This window comes from Mus caroli, unplaced genomic scaffold (assembly GCF_978045245.1).
Source record: "Mus caroli unplaced genomic scaffold, Mus_caroli_1 scaffold_14, whole genome shotgun sequence".
Classification (NCBI taxonomy): Eukaryota; Metazoa; Chordata; class Mammalia; order Rodentia; family Muridae; genus Mus; species Mus caroli.
In genome coordinates this window covers 85,680,177-85,698,121 of record NW_028227269.1, presented here as the reverse complement: position 1 = coordinate 85,698,121, position 17,945 = coordinate 85,680,177, and the positions used below count along the sequence as shown (strand labels likewise).

Below are 17,945 nucleotides of genomic sequence, written 5' to 3'. Positions count from 1 at the left end.
ACAGCAGTGTCTCAGTGTGCATCCCTGGGTGATGGAGTCTGAACATTTGATTTCATTAGTCTTGCTCCTCAGGTTCCTCATCCCCACGGTTGCCTACCATGTCCCTATACCACTGTCGAAAGCATAAAGGATTTTTAAGAGTCTAAGTCTGGCACGGTAGCATATGCCTGTGTAGTCCCTGGACTCTGGAAACTGAAGTGGGAGAATCACTTGTGCTTGAAGATCGAGACCAGGCTGCCCACATGGAAACCCTGTCTCAAAAAATAAATACATGCATAAATAATAAGTTCTATCATTCTTTCTTTCTTTCTTTCTTTTTCTTTAAGCACAAATTTTATAGTCAAATGGACCTGGCTCAAACTCTGACCACACCCTAGCACAGGAGTGTAGTAGGTTCCTGGGGTGCTTATGCATAAGGCCGTGTGCTCAATCTCCTACACAGCAGCCACACAGAAAAATGGTAAGAATTAAGCTTGGGGGGGGGGGATGAAAAAAATCCCTAACGATAGGAGTTTATTCATCCAGAGAGGGAAAAACAGCAAGCCTTCCAGTTCTTATATTCCCCAGCCCCCCCCCCCCCGCGCCACCCCCCTAATAGCGAGAGCGATCCTATTGGCCAGAGAAAGTCTTCCCTGATTGGTTCTTCTCAAAGACAATTTGTCATTGGCTGTAAGGGTTTGGCTTTGGGTTTGGTTAATCCTTTCAAGTGAAGCCCAACCAGGGTTCAGACACATCTATTGTCTGTCTGTGTACATGGCCAGGTGAGGCCGCTGATGTCAACTCTGCCTACCCTGAATATCCATGTTGAACACTCTTCTTTTTTCCCCACAAACTCCAGATCTCTTCTGGCCTTTGCCCAGCCTCTTCCTCTTGCTCCAAAGCTCTTCCCGCACCCCGTTTCACCTGGCAACTTTGCCTCCCATTCCTCCGGTTGCATGATATGGTCACTTCCCCACTTGGGGAAGCTTCCCCAAGTGCCCAGGTCCACTGGCACCCTTCTTCAGTGCTTGTTGGAGGTGCCTAGCACTGGGGTATGAAGGACCCTGTGCCCAGCTTCAAATATGCATAGGTGATTGCATGGGCACATGTGGTAAGGATGAGGGCAAGGGCTCCTGCAATCCAGGCAAGCCAAAGGGCATGGGAGCCTCTACCCAGTCCACTGGTCACAGACTCTGGGGTCCAGCCTTGGCTCTTGGCAGGCTAGGGCTGACTCATCGATCGGGTGCTGCCCCTGCCTTACCATTCACTGGGTCCATCAATAGCTCCCTGCAGCTCTGTCTGCACCGCTCTGGAGGTGCAGCCTGTGCCCAGGAGGCAGCCTTGGGTCCTGAGGCCGAGCCCCAGCATGGCCCTGCGTCTACACGATTGAGGAGTCTGAGATCTGGCTCTCACTGATTGATCGAGTACGACAACTCTGGCTCTCTCCTCTCTGGGTGACTTCTATTGACTGTTGTTTTCACCCCACTCTTCAGCCAGGGCCACGGAAGCATTTGGACCTGGGCCAAGTCCTGCTGTATCAGAACAGGGAACCCAGGGGTCCCAGCTCCTCCCCAGTACCCAGGGCAAGCACTAAACACTGGTGCCCACCCCTCCCACATCATTGGAGTGTACCAGCCCTGCAAGGCCCCACCCTCCTAACTTGTCCCCAGGGTGGAGGCAGAAACTCACAAGGGAGGTGGGAGTGGAGGTGGTGCTGCTTGGTTCCACATCAAACACAGTCTCTGTTTCTTCCTCAGGCTGCTGTGGAGAGAGGAAGAATGGTCTGTCTCGGAATGGGGGCTGCCCTTTGCCCCCTCCCACCCTCTGTCCATACCATACCAGGGCCTCTGGCTTGCCACCATGGCCCCTCAACTTCTTTTTCCTTTTTCCTTTTTCCTTTTTCCTTTTTCCTTTTTCCTTTTCCCCTTTCCCCTTTCCCCTTTTCCCTTCCCTCTTTTCTTTTCTTTTCTTTTCTTTTTTTCTCTTTTCCTTCCTTCCTTCCTTCCTTCCTTCCTTCCTTCCTTCCTTCCTTCCTTCCTTCCTTCCTTCCTTCCTTCCTTCTTTCTCTCTCTCTTCCTGTCTGTCCATCCATCTGCCCTTCCTTTTTCCTTCCTTCCTCCACTTTCTTCCTCTCTCTCTCCCCCTCTCTCTCTCTCTCCCTCCCTCCCTCCCTCCCTCCCTCACTCCCTCCCTCCCTCCCTCCCTCCTTACTATTCACCCAAATTCTGTTTGCCATAGAACACACACTAAGCCACATTCTAAACTGGCCTCCTCCCTCCCTTCTTCCCTCTCTCCCTCTCCCCTCTTTTTCTTTTGGTGTTTGGAGATAGGGTTTCTCTGTGTAGTTCTGGCTCTCGTGGAACTTGCTCTGTAGACCAGGCTAGCCTCAAACTCACGGAGATCTGCCTGCCTCTGCCTCCCAACTGTGGGACTAAAGGTGTGCACCACCACCACCACCTGGTCAACTCTTTTTCTTTCTAGAAATTCAGACCAGCAGGCAGGGCAGAAAGCTCGGATTTATAAACAAAAACAAAAACCAGAAAGAGTTGGGATGCCAAGAATTCTTTCTGGAATGTTCTGTTCCCAAAACCACAAAGGGGGAAACAATTATAATAGGAATGGGTTTTAGAAATGAGTCTGCGCTGGCTGCTGTCTTTGTGTAGGGACCTCAATGAATCTTATCTATGTTCTACATGTGTGTTAGAGAAAAATTAGTTGTGGCCCTCCTCTAGCCTGGTACTCCAACCAGCAATAGTGATGGGTGCCTGTGCTCCAACCAGGTCCCAGATACAGACAGAGGGAGCAAGAAGAAATGCTTCCAAGAAGGCTTCCTCTGCGGGGTGTTGTGCCGCTTATTGTTCTTTCTTTCTTTCTTTCTTTCTTTCTTTCTTTCTTTCTTTCTTTCTTTCTTTCTTTCTTTCTTTCTTCCTTTCTTTCTTTCCATCATTCAGAAAGGAAACCCTTTACTGCTATAAACAAGTAGTTACTATAAAAAGTCATTTGGGGGAGATGAGTATAAAATCATGAAGTGCAAAAATTATGTTTTATCCATTGGAAATCATTCCAGTGTCGCAGCATGGATGTTTACTCTGAGAAATGCTGGCACAGATACTCAGCATTGCTGGCAGGGCTCTGACTTGGTGTGGGATGACTCTTATCTCCAGAGCCTGATGATTACACTGGGTACCCCTGCCAAAAAGCCAGAGGACTCACTAAGGGTACCTCTAAACAGACAGCCTTCAGTGCCCCATAGCCCAGGCTCCATTCACCACTATCCCATCCCCCTCTCTGTTTCTCCCTCCTCCCCACTCTCTGAGACCTTGCAATGGTGCTTACAGTGACTGGACCTGACTCATGTGGTGGGAGATATTGGCCAACATCAGCCTGTTGTTTGGAAGAAGTGTTGGAGAGTGGCAGGGAGCAGCGTCTTTGGATGGCATATGAACCCATTGAGCCCACAAACCTTGGGCTAAGGAAAAGGACACCCCCCCTCTTGTCCTGTGGTATTCTAGGTGCCTCTACCAGGATATCTCAAAGTTATGTTCTTAGAACCTGAAGCATCAGTAGTGTGAAGGGTAAACTGACGACTTACCTCATACCGTTGGGCAATCCGGAGCTTCCCCAGAAAAATGCCAGAAAAGGCAATGACCACAGAGATGATGAGGGAAGACATGGAGAATAAGGTGATGCTGTGGAGGGAACCTGTCAGGGATAAGAGAAGGCTGTGGGCATGCTGCTGGAAAGCTGCAGTGAGGTGGAGGCGGGGCAACAGAGCTGCTTTGCAGATGCCTGGGTCCACCTGCTTCAGAACCTCCATGGGACCACTGAGCTAGGGCAGAGAAACCCCTGCCCTCCCCCCAACAACGAGGAAGGAGCCTGACATAAGGTCAACCCTCCCTTCTTTTTGGCCAGTTTAGAATGTGGCTTAGTGTGTGTTCTATGGGAAACAGAATTTGGGTGAATCTAAATTACCCACGCCAACATCCAGTAAACAAGTCTCTCTTGATCTGTCAACTACCTGTTTCCATGGTTTCTCAAAGGAATCTTCAAGTTACTAGTTCTGCCTCCAGTCTCTTTTTCCTGCTGGCCTACTGCTAACCACACTAAAAGGCAACCCAACATTCAAAAGTCATTTACATATTTAACTCCTGAGCAGATCTCCATAAAAGCTGGTAACAGCTTTTTAACAGGGTCGGTATGGAAAATTAACTCTCTAGTCTCAGGTGACTGCCAAATGATGCTTACCGGTGCACGCCTACGCAATAGCACAAACCAGTAAACAGCCCCAACACCATCCAGCCACCGAGGGCTAACAAAAGCTGTAGCCCTCAATGTGTCTGTGAAAGGCATGCATTCAAACAGACTCTTGATACGTGAAGCCAGTCAGAGCAGAATGCACAGAAGAAAACCCAGGATACAAGACTGCAGGTTACAATGTGGATGGTCACGATTTTATAAACAGCAATAAACTAACACAGGCCCCCACTTTGCTCCCTCCTCTAAGCAAATGCCTAGCTAGAGTCAGGAACAAGACAAAAAACAAAAACAAAAAACAAACATTAAAATAAAAAAACAGCTCTAGATGGAATGAATTATGGGTAACAGCTTTTGGTCCCTGTAAACTTTTTTTTTTTTTTAGAAAAAGGCATTGAAGAGGGAAAAAAATGCCTTCCAGGTGGCAGGAGATGATATTAACAAATGAATATGCTGTGAATATAATGGAAGGTGTCACTCTGCTACAGAGCAAGAAAAACACACCACAGGGGATACGGTAAGTTACCACGGGAGGGAGGGCAGTGGGGCTGGGAACACTCTAGTGACATGAGTGACCCAGATGGGAGAGAGCTGAGGAGTACCCAGACTGGGACGGTGCCTCTGGGAGTACCCAGACTGGGACGGTGCCTCTGGGCTCCCCAAGACAGCAGAAGCACCTGTGTTGAACCAAAGTGCGAGGAAAGGCTAGCCACCGTTGCGGAATCTGACTCCCTTTTCTGGGTTCTGGCAAACCCGTGGAAGCAGGCTCCTGTACGGGCTCCCGGAGGAAATGTCATGGGAATCGAGTCCCAAGAGCTGTTCTTCTATTTTCTGCCCATCTACATTTAGAATGAAGGAATGTGACATTTTATACTCGAAGCCAAATCCACATCATTTGGACTTCGCCTTTGTCTCAAAGTTCTGCCAAGGCTAATGCATGCACAGTGGCCCAGGGCAGTCACTGGACTTGGCCAAATCCCTTGAGCAATTGCTAAGCTCTCCTCTTCTATCAGAGGCAGTCTCGGGGGACTCACAGGATGGAGGTCAGGCAGAGGAGGGACCAAAAAGCCAGGCTGGGCACCCACCTACTCGCAGGATGGAGAAGAAGAGCATCCAGAAGAGCCCCAAGAGTGGGGCAAAAATGGCCTGGTAGACAGCGGCCATGTGGATCTGCGCGTTGAGTTTGGTGGGCGCATAGGAGTAGTACATGTTATAGCGGTCTGTAATGTGCTTCATGCACAGATACAGCAGCCCTGGGGACCAGAAGACAGAGGATACACTTATTGGCTGCTCTAACCTAGCAGATCTGTGCTGCTCTCAGGTCCCCAGCACTGTTAGGGCAACAAGGACCCAGGATGGGCTGTGAAAGACCTATAAACATGATTTCTGTCACCTCTAGAACTGATTCTGCCAGCTAAGCGATGTCATTCATTCACACATGCATTCAACCGATACTCCCTGTTAGCAGCCATCCAAACAGTCCCATGGCTGGGCCCTGTTCCTCCCACCTCCCTGCCACAGTCAGTCCCAGATCGCCTCATGCTCTAGAAGGTAGCCTGATGCTATGGAGAGTGTTTCCCCCTCCTATTTAAGAATGTGTATCTCTGGGGTGGGTACCTTGTAGATGACTTACCAAACGGGACAATGATAGGGCACGTGATGCTATACGCCATCACCACGCTGAAGACGTTCAACATCCATGCATACTCTCGTCCAAACTGGAAATCCGTGGCTTGGTTCTAAGGCAGAAGGCAGGGGTCACCCTCAGCTTGCCCAGATTCCCCTTGTCTTGCATGCTTCTGGAATTCCTCTAGAGAGCCCCTGGCAGCTCAGTCCTAGAGGTAACCTTTCTTCCCACCTTGGAGTCCAAGAAACAGCCACCTATGGTCACAGGCCTCCACTGTGGGTCCTAGCACCCACCATGACCCTTTCCTTTCCCTCCCAGAAGACTATGCTTAGAGAAGGGCTGGTCCTCACCTTTCTGATGTGAACTCTTTCTGGCTCTGATTTGGATAAGAAGAGGCGGGTACAATATGTGCAGAGTGACCCCAGGCGCATCAGCTCCATGCCTGTCCCGAGCAGAGCCGCTGTGATCACGTAGTTGATGAAGAATGCACCGTTGTCTGGGAGGAACACGCACCTGGGCAGTGGAGGAAGGTGGGAGGTGGTGGGAGGACAGAGGGAAGAGATGTTGGGGGAGAAAAAGACAAACAGTAGGGAGAGAGTGAAGGACAGAGAGAATAAAGATCCATAAACAGACAACACCAGCTATCTCTCAAAGTCTTGCCAGAATCATTCTATGCACTAAGGGTTTTCGCAGGACAAAGGTTGCTTGGACATAGCCATACTTTGGACAAAGACTATGAAGATCTAAAAGATCCATGCTTCTCCAATCTCCACCAAGGAATTGCTGCTTGGGTGACTACCCCGGGAAAAAGGGGTTTCCTGTGCCAAGGTCCTCCTGGGTACAGTGGGCTGACCTATGACACTGCCACTAATTCCTGCGGAGGGAATGCCTGCCAACATGGAGGAAGCTACCATAAAGACCCCGAGCATCCCGCCTGGATCTGCCCTGCTGGATCTGCTGGAAGGTTCTGTGAGAGGGATCACAATGAGTGTGCTTCCAGCCCTTGCCACAGTGGGGCTGCGTGACGGGATGGAATCAATGGCTACTCCTGCGTCTGCGTGCCTGGATACCAAGGTGGTCATGGTGACTTGGAAGTGGAGGAGAGTGTTTCTGATCCCCGAGTGAAGGAGGCAGTCGGTATGCCTCAATGAGATAAGATACACCCATGTCTGTCCTCAGGAGTGTTCTGGTGGGAACTGTGAGCTGGAAATTCATAAATAGGGTTCTCAGCCATGTCTACATGGTGCCACTTGTCAGGATGCTCTTGGGGCTTACTTCTATGACTGTGAACCTGGATTCCTTGGCGACCACTGTGAACTCAACTTTGATGAGTGTGCCAGTCAGCCTCATCTCCATGGAGATCTATGTGTGGATGGAGGAGACAACTTCTACTGTGCCTGCACAGAAGTGAATGCACTGTGAGACTTATGAAAAAGTCACATGCACATTTGATGCCCCTTTGTTGGTCAAAGCCCTGTCATAATGCACAACATGTGAAGACACTGTTGACAGCTATATTTGTCACTACTGGTCTGGATACACAGGTGACCTGTGTGACATGGACATACATGACTGCAGTAGCAAGCCCTGACAATTTGGGGGTTGGGGTGGGGAATGTGCTGAGCCATGTGAAGGAGGCATCAACTACCTTGGAGTCCCAGGCTATGCTTGTATCTGTCATCTGGATTCACACACAGACAGGAACCTAGAATAACTGTTCTCTGAGAGGCTCCAGCCAGCAGCTGACCAAAATGGATGCAGAGACCACAGCCAAACATTACACAGAGCTCGAGAAGTCTTGTGGAAGAGTTGGGGGAAGGACTGAGGAGCCCAGAGGAGATGGAAAGACAAACAGAGTCAACTAACCTGGACCCTTGGGACTCTCAGAGACTGAACCACCAACCAAAGAGAATACAATGGCTAGACTGAGGCCCCACTGCTATATGTAACAGATGTGCAGCTTGGTCTTCATGCAGATCCCCAACAACTAGAGTGGGGACTTACCCTGACTGTTGCCTGCCTGTGGATCCTGTTCCGCTAATGGGCTGTCTTGCCTGGCCTTAGTGGGAGAGGATGTGCCTAGTCCTGCAGTCACTTGAGGTGTGAGGATGGGTTGAGATGCCAAGGAACACCTCCCCCTTCTCATAGGTGAAGGGAAAAAGGGGTAGAGAGAGGTGCCATAGAGGGAGAGACTGGTGGTGGTGGGTGGCTGCAATCTGGATGTAAAATGAATAAATAAATAAACAAACAAATGGAAAAGATCCATAAACAGCCACTCCGCATAACGGCATTTTTATCAATGATGGATCACATATAAGATGATAGTTTGTAGACTGCATGCCCTAGTGAAGTAGTGGGCACTTTACTCTGCAGGGACACCTAGAGGTGCAGTTCTCATGCAGACACATGAATATAAATGCATAGATACCAAGAACCCAAATTTAACAAGCAGCCTTTGTGAGCAGACATATGGATGGACTACATAAAATATGGTCTAGAGTGGACCAATTAGATGTTCAGCATCCAGATAGATGTGGAATTCTGAAGACATGTGGTCTTAGAAGAGAAAATATGACATCTTTTTTTAAAAATTAGGGATTTGTTTTTATTACTTTAAATACACTTAAGGTATATGTGTTTGTGTGTAAAGATGTGCCCATGAGTCCTCTGCAAGAATGATACATGATCTTGACAGCTGAGCTATCTCTTCAGCCCACATGTGACATCTTTAGTTTCACCAATCTCTAATTGAAATTTGCCATTTCTTTCCTTGGAAAACATCAGCAAAAAAACAACAACAACAACAACAACAAAAAAAACACAGGTCTTCACACACCTTCACACACACCACACACACACACACACACACACACAATTTTTAAAAAGGGGAACTTAAGTATGTCTGGCATTTCTCAGCATCCCCATCTACACAATTGTGCTATTGTTCTTGTAGAGAGAACTGTGAGCCTCTGGGCACGTTTCAGAATTTCTTCAAACACTATCTTAAGAGGTAGAACTGGCTCAGTGGTAGAAGGTTTACCTAGTGAGCACAAGATGGGGGTGTGGTTCCTATAGGAAGCCAAGGCAGGAGAATCTTGAGTCTAGTAGGATCTGTGTCTAAAAGCAACACTCTTCACGTACATTCTTCATAGTATTGAAGCTGCTTTCTAATTAAATAAACTGTATTGAAGACATGTGCCTAGCCAAAGATGGACCCATTCATGTTAGGAAAGACAGCTTTCTATGACTAAAATGTCAGTTTAACTATAGATAACTTGGAGGATCTTGGTCCTTGCCTCAAAGAGCAATATGTGGAAAGATAAAGTCATTTGTAATGTGTCTTTGAAAACTGGAGTTTTTAAATCCTATAACTATGAAAACCAAAACCAAAACCAAAACCACAACAGGACAGATTTTCAACATGATACACACATTGTCATAGATCCTGTCACCCCCAATTTTAATGTTCTTATTCAGTAGTTAGTCAGCCTTCACACTGATGTCTGCGAAAATAAACAAAAAACGTAACATTATATTGCTTCTATTTAGAACGTATTATCTTATTGATGGGTTAACGAAGACTGACACGAACTGTAAAGCATTTTGATAACTGTCTTTATTTTACTTTCAAGTGATGTGTGTGTCCACATGTGGGTCTGTACAGGGAAGTACAGTGTTCAAGGAGGCCAGAAAAGGGATCCCTTGGAGCTAGAGTTACAGACAGTTTTGAACTACTTAATGGGAATTGAACTCTGATCCTTGGGAAAATACTATATACACTCTGAATATGTAACCACTGAGCCATCTCTCTTGCCTCTGATAACAATGCAATCCATGTATGTTACACACTTATATATACCACTTAGTGGGTGGAAACTGGAGGCAACTTGATCAGCTTCGTGTATTGTACCAACACGAGGTTCCTGGGTCTTATATTACACTAGATTCATGCAAAATATTACCAGTGAGAAAAACTATTTGAAGACAGGTAGGGATCTCTTATTCTGTACACTTTTGTGGTAACTTCTTGTGAAACTACAGTGATTTCAAGAAAAGGTCCCTGGTCTTTACTGGATTGCCAAAGGGGACCACGACATAGGTTAATTCCTTCATCTGCATGTACCGGCTCCTGGGTGTCACTGATGCAGGGTTGGACTAGAAGGGTACACATACCCATGCCAGTGCAGACACACAGAAAACCCTGGGACCCAAGAATACTCACTGGAACCTGATGGTCGCATGTTCAAGATAGTAGATGTCAAAGAGCCATCGTAAAAACACATGCAGACTGGAATGAAGAACAAAACCAGGCCTTCAGTTACAATGTCATGTGCTACAGTGTAGAGTTCGATTCCTCTGACCAACTTCCTACTTTATGCTCTCCCTCAACAATCCTGAGTCCCTGGCTTGGTGCTAGCTGGCCAGTCACCCTGTCCCCTTGATCTTAATGCCAGGTCATCTGTGTCCCTCATTCTTGGCCTTACAGGTCAAGACCACTTTTTGCAACAGATCTTTGCCAACTATCTGTACAAGTGAGCTCTCTCTCTCTCTCTCTCTCTCTCTCTCTCTCTCTCTCTCTCTCTCTCTCTCTCTCTCTCTCTCCCTGCCTCCTCCCTCCCTCTCCTCCTTCCCTTCAACTTTCTATTTATGTTGGCTTCATTCTCCCCCCTTGGGCTGCCAGTCCACTGGCAAGGACATCTTGTCTTTCAAACTGGGGCAGAATTCACTTTATAGTTTGCATGATACCTGGCTCAAGCAATGCTTGTGACAGGCACAGGATTGTCATTTGAGGAGACTTTCAGCAACCATGGGAGGCCTATGGTATCTGAAAGAAGGTTTCTACTCTAGGCTGATCCTGGATGACACAAAAGGGATAACTGAAAGTGAGGTACCTGGTCAGCCCCATGGAGGGAAGAATGACCACCATAAACACCAGGAAGATGTAGCATTTGTGCACTATGATCAGGTTCTGACTTGATCTACAAGGAAATGAAGAGAAACACTTACCATGGTGTGAGACAGAATAACGATCAAAGATCTGAGGTGGGTATGGTAGCACATGTCTTTAATCCTAGCACTGGGGAGGCAGAGGTGGGTGGATCTGTGTGAGTGTAAGGTCAGCCTGGTCTACATAGGGAGCTCCAGGATACCCAGGACCATCTTTGTAAAGATCCTGTCTCAAAACAAAACAAAAAACAAGCAAAGAGAGAAGAAAGCAAGTTGGATGGACAGGGATCTATGGAGTGTCGTCCAATGCCCTTTTCACAGAACACTGTGAGTTAGCTGTGCTGTATCTAAGAACAGCAGGAACAAACAGTGTGATCAACTAGTAATGTCTGTCCTGAGCACAGGAAGGAAATGTGATCAACTAGTAATGTCTGTCCTGAGCACAGGAAGGAAATACAAAGCACACCAAATATTTGACATCTCTGTATCCAAAACACATTACCAATGATACTCAAATCTTGGGAACTTCAACAACCAACATGAGCCTTATCCTTGCCTATAGGACAAGTAAAGATTTCTATTATTAAGTATATAGTAAAGATTTCTATTATTTTAACCCTTAGGGTAGATAGAAGGCCCAAGTGGCAGGCAGAAAGGAAAGGAGAAGAGTCTAGGGAGAGAGACACATAGGGGAGGAGAGGAGTCGCTGACATCCCCAGCTCACCTTGTCCAGTGGGCCTCTAGGAAGGCTGATAAGTAGACCAGCAGAGGCATTGTCACAGTGAAGGCCCAGAGCAGTACAGAGGGGAAGAACTGAGTCACGATTGGGCTCTGGAAGGGGAAGGAGAGTAGGAAAGGCAGGAATTATCAGTACAGAAGCCCCTTCCCCATACAGGCTGCCCTGCATCTCCCAGCCCACTCAAGAACTAACTTGCTTTCCCTGAGGTTACAGAGTAGGTCTGACCTTCCTTTGGTGCCTTCCTGGCCAGATGTTCACCTAGCTAGAGGAGGCATGAGGGGCATCTATGCTCAGGAGGCAGACATAACACTGAAGGGTCCTTCTTTCTTCCCATGTCTGTGTTAGGGCTCATCCTACTCTTCCGTACCTACACTTACCAAGAACCAAAGAAGCCTGGTGAGAACAGAATGGTTCGTGCCTGCTGTGTCTTCCAAACCCCGTTTGAGTGAAAGGATCTAAAAGTACCTTCTAAGCCCACACTGGCTGGACCACTCATCCTCAGTCTCTCCGGAAGAACCTACCTGCATACTCTCTTTCCTCTCTAGCCTGTCCCTGAGATGGGCATGCCCCCCAGTCATCCTATTTAGAACCCAGGACACACAATGCCACCTGTGTCACCATGTAATCTCCACCATGCTGTTGATGTAAAAGTTCTAGATCCAGGAGTCCTGTCCCAGTACACCCCCCAACCCCACAGGCCCAGCCTGAGCAGAAGAGGCACCTGCAATTTCTCAATGGGGCGGGTGACATTGTATATGTCGATGGTGTTGATGATGATGGCAGGCGTGGTGAGAAAGAAGAAGAGGAAGAACAGGAAGGTATTGATGGCGATAAAGCGAGTCCACCAACTGAAGCGGCGGATGGACAGGTGCTTCCTGGAAAGGGAGGGAGAAGAGGGGCACACTTAAGCCAAGCCTCAGTCCACAGAGAAACCAATACTTTTTCCTGCATGCCAGCTGTGGGTCTGGGCCTATGCGCAGTGCTCACTGGGCTCTTTCCTTGACACCATCTGTAAAAGCTCAGGCTATGTCTCAGAGGCTAGAGAGACACTACAGTGAAAACTTTCCCCACGGTTGGTCCCTTCCATGCATATGGGGAAGGTAGGCATGGGGTGGGCAGGTACTATGATGAAAGTACATGGCAGAACCCAGCAGGAGCTGGGTTAGACAGTTCTGAATCTACTCCCCATGGACACTCTGTTGGGCAATAAAGTAGAGAGGGGAGGCTCTGTCCTGTGGCCTTCTTCAATCTCAGAGACAGAGATGGGGACACATAGAAAGCTTACCAGATGATGTCTTTGGGGTGAGGGGCATGAGCAACCCTCCAGTGGTAGTTTTTGACGATGGTTGTGACTGAAGACTGCTTGGGGTGTCTACCACAATGGATGTACTTGTAATCATCATAGATGCTGCAGAGATGGATCAGAGAGAAGATAGAGGTCAGGAGTAGGAGGAAAGTTTCAGAGAATTAGATACCCAGGATCCCAGGACCACCACAACATCTCGCCTTTGGGGACATTCCTCTTCTTGAGGAGTCTCAAAGCCTTTGTTAAGTCCCCCAGAACCTCAGAAATGGATACATCCTAAAGTACAGTATCTGGAGGGAAAGGGGGTACTGGAAGGGTCTACACTATCCAAGAAGAGGAGCAGGACACAGGGTCCTGAGCTCCTGTCCTCTCTTAGTGGCAGTAACAATACACAAATGAGCTCGTCCTTTGGGGTTGGAGAAGGGGTTAGGTTTAACTCATGTTAGCATCATAACTAGAGGTTCTGGAGTTCTTCCTGTCAACTTGGATCTGCGCTTGCTGGTGAGAAGATTCCTACATTGAATGCAATCTAGAAATAGTCTTGAAATGCAACTGGACAGGGGTACATGCTGGTGCGAGAGCCCAGTCTATGACCTCCTAATAACACATGCTGCTGAAAGGAAGGCTCATATCTTTGCCAACTGGTCGATGTTTTTAAGAAATAAACAGTCTTGCCTTGTATAAGGGTATTGCTTTATACAATGTACACTGATAACAACAACAACAACAACAACAACAGTTCCTTGTCAACCCACTGGGGAGTGAACAAAGCAGATATCAGTAACCAAACTGGACACTCAAGAAATTTGAAGGTTGCGGGTAGTCTTGCTTTTTATCTCAGCAGTTGGGAGGCAGAGACAGGCAAATCCCTGAGTTCAGGCCAGACAGGTCAACAGAGGAAGTTCCAGGACAGCAGAACTACACAGAGAAACTTGGCATCAAAACAAAGAGATAAGAGCGGAGGGGAGGGAAGGAGGGGAGGAGGGGAGGAGGGGAGGAGGGGAGGAGGGGAGGAGGGGAGGAGGGGAGGAGGGGAGGAGGAGGGGAGGAGGGTAGGAGGAGGGGAGGAGGGGAGGAGGGGAGGAGGGGAGGAGGAGAGAAGAGAAGAGAAGAGAAGAGAAGAGAAGAGAAGAGAAGAGAAGAGAAGAGAAGAGAAGAGAAGAGAAGAGAAGAGAAGAGAAGAGAAGAGAAGAGAAGAGTTGTTCATTGTTTGAAGGGCTGGAGAGATGGCTCAGTATTTAGGAACACTAGTTGCTCTTTCAGAGGACTATGGTTCAATTCCCAGCACCCACACATCACCCTCTGTAACTCTAGTCCCAGAAGATCTGATGCTCTCTGCTGGCCTCTTTGAGCACCAGACATATAGATGGTACACAAGACATATATGCAAGCAAAACACCCATACACATGAAATAATATAAATCTTTTAAAAAAGAAGTTTGAGGGTTTAAGTGACTTGGAAAATTGTGTAGCATTGTTTGTTACTAAAATCTAGGTTATAGATTTTTTGTTTGTTTTTTTGAGACAGAATTTCTCTGTATAGCCCTGGCTGTCCTGAAACTCACTTTGTAGACCAGGCTGGCCTCAAACTCAGAAATCCGCCTACCTCTGCCTCCCAAGTGCTGGGATTAAAGGCGTGTGCCACTAGGCCCGGCTAGGTTATAGATTCTTTTGTAGGGTTAGGTGGAAGAAGGGCACTCCACATAACACCTATGCATTATAAGGTTCCCACTGTGGAGAGGGGACCCCACAGTCCTTTAGAGGCCAGTTCTGTAGTTCCCATATAATTTTATTTTGGCACTGAAAAATCCTTCTAGAACATTCTAAATTGATTGGAATTGATTCCTTTGTTGAGATGAGACTGTTAAAGGCCAGGACAGAATACACAGGAGGCTTTATGGGAGGCCTACAACCGAAGGGAAGGAAGGTCAAAATGGCCTTCTCTCTCTTGGCTTTCTCACTTGTAGTGGTGGGGGGACACTATGTGTGTATGGGATGACGGAAAATGGCTATCATTCTTGGCAATAGATCATAGGCTATGCTGATACCCCTATACTAAGGTAAGTGAGGATAATTCCCAGAGAGCAGTTGAGGCCCACTATCTGGGGAACTGGTACAGCTATGTTGGGAACAGCAACGTGGAAGCTCCCAGAAAGGAGGGGAGAGCCACCGGTGTAGAACACAGCAGCTGGAGGGAGGCCTGATCCCCTTTTCCCTTAAGGTAGATGAGGATAAGGAAGTGGCATATACCCTTCCCCTTAGGATGAGCTACACTCTAAGTTTGAACCCTGGTCATCCAGCACCCACCGTCTCACTGTCCTGGCATCCTGGAAGGTGACAAAGATCAGGTCAAGCCTCTTCAGCTGGACACGATTAAGCTCAGCATTGAACTCGTCTGTCAGCTGCTCCTCCAGCTCACTGTAGTACTGCTCCGCATCTACCTGGGACAAGAGGAGGCCCTCAGAGCAGGAGAGGCCAGGGCCAAGGAGGCCTGGCTGGGCCCCAGGACTCTCTCATGCAGCAGCTCTTCACCCCCATAACAGCTACACGCCAAGTCTGTAATTCACCTCCTTGCCCTTGGATCTGGGGACACTGAGGCACAATGTGGTTAGTAGATGCTTCAGACCCAAGTGAACTTCAGAAAGACAAAAGAATGTCCATTTGTGCCAAAGGCTGAGCACTCTTTTTTAGTCTGGCTGAAAGAGGAGTCCAAGTGATCGAGACCCCTCTAGCTACAGTGGTCAGGGGACAAGGTGGATTCTGTTTCAAGTCTTTCTGCCCTGATGGCTTTGGAAGCCTGAGGCTTGGATGCCTCCTGCAGCCTACCATGTCCCCTCTGGTGTCTTCTAGAACCAGAAAGCAAACAAGAGCAAGCCTCCATGGTTGCCCTGGAGGGGGACCCAAGAAAGGTTTTAGCTCTTCTTTATATCTGCAAAGATAAAGGGTATAGCCTAGATGACCAGGCTAGACCTGAATGGGCCCTGAAGATTTGGACTCAGGCAAGGGACCATCCTGGAGCATATCTTCCCCCACCCTTTCTCCAGTGTTCCCAACAGCCTTGTCAGTTACCTCCTTGAAGCAAGTCCAACATTTGCAGAAGCACAGGCGGGAACAGGGATGTGTCTTGATCATCACCTTCCCAGTCTTCTTAGCCTTGGCCGTGTAGTAGAGCCTGCCCCGCATGGCATGGCGCCTGTCAGTGGTGGACAACAGAAGGAAAATATTCTAGTCATAACAAACAGAAAGCACTATCCTTTCCTTGTACCCCCCACCCCAGATGCCAGCAGGCCCCTCTGTGGGCTCACCTTTGATCATCCAAGTCAATCAGGTTCCTGACATCATAGCAGAAATGGACTCTGGTCACCACACACCCAGGATAGGCCTCACTGCAGTCACAAACAAGGATGCTGAACCAGCCTGTAGGGCTACTTGGAATCACAGTCCATGGGAATGGGACTCCTGAACTATCCTTGGGGCGTTTAAATCCTGGTCATCTGAGACTCACAACATCTTTTATAGATGATTCAGAACAGGGTATGGGTATGCTCCAAACTTTGGGGGCCTAGGATGAAGCTACTTTTGAGAGACAAGGAGTAGCATATCTGTGTCCAGAGACTTGGGGGACACCAAAGAGGTCTGGAGACACTGTACCTGAGATAGTTGGGAAGTAGGGTCTCCTTGGGCTGAGTAGCTGAAGCCACAAGAAAAAGTTAAATGGCCCTTCTTGCCTCTTACCCATGTTATATAAGGGCCTTTACAACTCGGCTGTAGCCTTGTGTGGGGGGGCGTCCTCTCCATTCTGAAAAGCTGATTCTGAGCTGACTCCAGAGAGGTCACCACCAGGAATGTTCATAGCCCCCACATCCTATGCCAACTCACTCATATGAGAACCCAGAAGGGGATCCTGGGAGGAGAGGATGCTAGACACAGCCCACCCTCCCACTTACTGGAAGTGCTTGCTGATGATCTCGGGATCCTGGATTTCAGTGGGTACATAGGTGATCATCAGAGTCCTCGTGAACTGGAGTTGGGAGAGACAAGGCTGTGCTTCCACAGGAGTGGTGGATATGTGGGTTCTTAGTGGCCCAGAGGCCTTCTGCTCATACTAGGCTGCTGGCTACCAAAAGCTTCCCTGCTAAGTGAACTGCTTGCCAGCTTCCTGGAGCCCAGAGATCAGCAAACCAGGTCTTAGTTATTCTCTGTGCTCTAGCTAGGGGCCCCTGTCAGACATCTGAGGTCAGGAAGGGAGGGCCAGAGCCAACGTGAAGGATCACATCTCCCCTTCTAAAAAAGGTCATGCCCACTTGTAGCTGGTACAGCACCACAGTGACTTCTAGTCTCCTTGAACTACCTTTTTGGTGTAAAACCTCACATTGCCAGAGAAATCCCTAGTATTCTAGGAGCCTGAAGCTGGGAGCAAGAGCAATGCTCTCAATCCAGGATATTTCCTAAAGGTCCCAGTGCCAGGTGGAAAAAGAGACTTTGAGAGGAGGCTTAGTGAGCGATCACAGGCAGCTGACAATGTGCCCTTACAGGGCACTGTGGCATGCCAACCTTCCTCTTCCTCTTTATTCGTTCATCTGCCACCTGGCGGTGAGTAACCTTCTCAAGACACATGCTCCTGTCAGTATGAACTGTCTCACCACAGGCCCCAAAGCAATGGAGCCAACTGAATATTTAATAAAACCAAAACCATGAGACAAAAACAAAAAACCCTTTCCTCCGTTTAGGTTGATTCCCTCAGGAACATTGTTACAGTGACAAAACGTGGCCTAAGACAGCAAGATTGAAGAGAAGCTGGGGGTGGAAGGGGTCCTTGCCCAAACTCCCTGTTAGACTCTTTGGGTGGCTGATGTTTTTCTGATCCATCAATTTCAAGATGACGGTCTAATAAACTACAAGAGACGAGTGACATCAGAATCAGCATCTGGTATCAAGGAAAGCAGAAGCGAATGGGTGTTCCGGTCTCTGTGCTTGCAGTGGCTTCAGGGTATAGGATCTACATCCTGAGGTAGGTTAAAGTGAGTCTGTCTTGGATAGGGTAGGCTCAGAGGAGTAGATCCTGCTGCCCCACTAAACAATGGCAGGCTAGG

General features: G+C 48.1%; 1 protein-coding gene across 5 annotated transcripts in view; it reads right to left on the bottom strand.

Annotated features, from left to right (window-relative positions):
* Tmem63c (transmembrane protein 63C) overlaps positions 1 to 17,945 on the bottom strand; it is a 68,058-nt gene that overhangs the window by 3,645 nt on the left and 46,468 nt on the right. For 4 of the 5 annotated variants that reach the window (XM_029484268.2, XM_021179426.3, XM_029484267.2 and 1 more), the window contains 14 exons: positions 16,800 to 16,873; positions 16,158 to 16,238; positions 15,922 to 16,045; positions 15,160 to 15,293; positions 12,832 to 12,954; positions 12,268 to 12,421; positions 11,532 to 11,638; positions 10,753 to 10,839; positions 10,083 to 10,148; positions 6,211 to 6,373; positions 5,867 to 5,972; positions 5,319 to 5,486; positions 3,572 to 3,681; positions 1,669 to 1,740 (listed from right to left, as the gene is read on the bottom strand). In XM_029484268.2, the coding sequence (XP_029340128.1) occupies positions 1,669 to 1,740; positions 3,572 to 3,681; positions 5,319 to 5,486; positions 5,867 to 5,972; positions 6,211 to 6,373; positions 10,083 to 10,148; positions 10,753 to 10,839; positions 11,532 to 11,638; positions 12,268 to 12,421; positions 12,832 to 12,954; positions 15,160 to 15,293; positions 15,922 to 16,045; positions 16,158 to 16,238; positions 16,800 to 16,873 (1,569 nt within the window). The remainder of the gene's footprint in view (positions 1 to 1,668; positions 1,741 to 3,571; positions 3,682 to 5,318; positions 5,487 to 5,866; positions 5,973 to 6,210; positions 6,374 to 10,082; positions 10,149 to 10,752; positions 10,840 to 11,531; positions 11,639 to 12,267; positions 12,422 to 12,831; positions 12,955 to 15,159; positions 15,294 to 15,921; positions 16,046 to 16,157; positions 16,239 to 16,799; positions 16,874 to 17,945) is intronic. The other variant, XM_029484270.2, reaches the window with a different exon arrangement.